Source organism: Podarcis filfolensis (genome assembly GCF_964270895.1).
Source record: "Podarcis filfolensis genome assembly, chromosome: 13".
Lineage (NCBI taxonomy): Eukaryota > Metazoa > Chordata > Lepidosauria > Squamata > Lacertidae > Podarcis > Podarcis filfolensis.
The window spans coordinates 18207522-18209298 of record NC_139615.1 but is presented as its reverse complement, the minus strand read 5'-3'; the positions used below and the strand labels follow the sequence as shown (position 1 = coordinate 18209298).

Genomic DNA, 1777 nt, shown 5'->3' with positions numbered 1-1777 from the left:
TCTGGAAGTGGGTCTCTCTGAGCGCATTATTGACAATTGACCAGGCTAGAAACCAAAGCAAAACATCTTCCTTGCTTCGTATTGAACGTTTTCCTGCTCTTACTCCTCCCAAAGCCTATAAATAGAGAGCTAATAAGGGGCGAGATAAAGTTATGCAATGGAACCAGGGAGGGAATAAATGGTGCCTGTGTACATATTGCTGCTAAGTGCTTGGTGGTGGAAGGGCTTAGAATATGGTTTTGACCCAGCCTCTTCACCTTACTGCAAAGTGAGGTCTAAAAGAGGTGGAATCAATGTGTTTGACCAAGCTAGGTCTTTGAGTGCCCTGTCAGGAGTGCTGGTGACCACTCTCACATATATGCTTCATGGAATCAGTGCCAAACAAGTCCTTCCCTAATTTGACCTGAATCAGCAGTTATCTGCTCAAACTTCTGGCTTCTGGACTTGGGAAGAATTCTTGGACAGCAAAGGGGAAAGGTCCGCTGGAATCCCAATCCATTCAGGCAAAAAGGCTGCCCAGGGCTTGAAGATCTTAAAGAAGGGAGAGTCTGGGAGGGTGTAGTTGGCCAAGTAGACGGTCTCCCCACCAGCCAGGTAGCCAGCCCAGAAGCCAAAAGTGCCAATTGTCATTATTGTGTGGTTGCAATGAGCAAGGAGAGCAAAATCCCTCCCTGGAGAGGACTCGCGCCCATCCCCAGAAAAATACACATCCCCCCTGGAGGCACTGATGTTTTCCTTGCACCACGCCATCCCATTGCTGGTCACCACAAAGATGGGATTGGGGTACTTCTCTCTGAAATAGTTCATGGCTTTCTCCAAATAGCCTCTGTCAGCCACCACACCTTTCCAGATCTTGGGCATCAAATGGACATAATCCCCTCTGCGGACATGCACTCCAACATATGTCACCTCCTGGCGCTGCCCTCTTAGCTTCTGAAGATATTGATTGGCTTCTTCCTTGATGTGGTCATGGAAGGAGAACTGCTGAAGTATCTCTTGGCGGATATGGTGATAAAAGGTGTAAGAACATGGGTAGCCCGTCAGCCGGACGTACTTGCCTTTGATGTGTTTATAATCCTCTGACATCCAATCATGAAGACCAAAGTCCTTCCACTGGATCGTTTTAGCCACTTCAGCATTGAGCACAGGCAAAGTGATCCGGAATATTGGTGAGAGGTACTGGTGCATGGCGGGACAGATGTAGGCTCGATGTCCATTCATCTTGGCTAAGGAATAGAGGGTGGCATATTCCCCCATCTGGTTTCCCAAACGGCCAATGGAGTTCACTGTCCATATACCACTATCCATTGTCTTAGAGGATGACCTGGAAGAAGTGGTGTTATAGTATGACCGAGAAGAAGTGGTGGTGGCTGTTAGGGAAACAGGAGCTCCCATCCTTGGGAAATTGCATGCATTCTTGAAGCTGATCCTCCACTGCTGATATGGTATTTTTTCAGACAAGTAGAAGAATGTAGAGAGGGACAGGAAGCCAAAGAAGTACAGGAAGAATAAGAGGACAGGTTGGCTGAAGGAACATCTTTGGGGGAGATCCATAGCTGCACAATAGGAACACCTAAAGGAAGAGTAAAGTAAGATTAAAAGACAGGTAAGATCAACATGCAGAACACAACCACTGTTGTACATCAGCAGTGACTTAGATGGCACTGTGACCCTTTATGCCATACATGTCCATAACTTCAATGGAACTTACTCCCAGGTAAATGTGTATCAAGTTCCAGATTGAATTAATAAGCCTGAAAGCTACTACACAAATGCC

General features: G+C 46.7%; 1 protein-coding gene across 1 annotated transcript; it reads right to left on the bottom strand.

Moving 5' to 3' along the window:
• Positions 1–423: 423 nt before the first annotated feature.
• On the bottom strand, positions 424–1395 carry LOC310748560 (galactoside alpha-(1,2)-fucosyltransferase 2-like; the record flags this gene model as incomplete). Its single annotated transcript, XM_083584412.1, has 1 exon — positions 424–1395. One exon carries the CDS (start codon positions 1393–1395, stop codon positions 424–426), a length of 972 nt encoding a protein of 323 aa, XP_083440538.1.
• Positions 1396–1777: the final 382 nt, after the last annotated feature.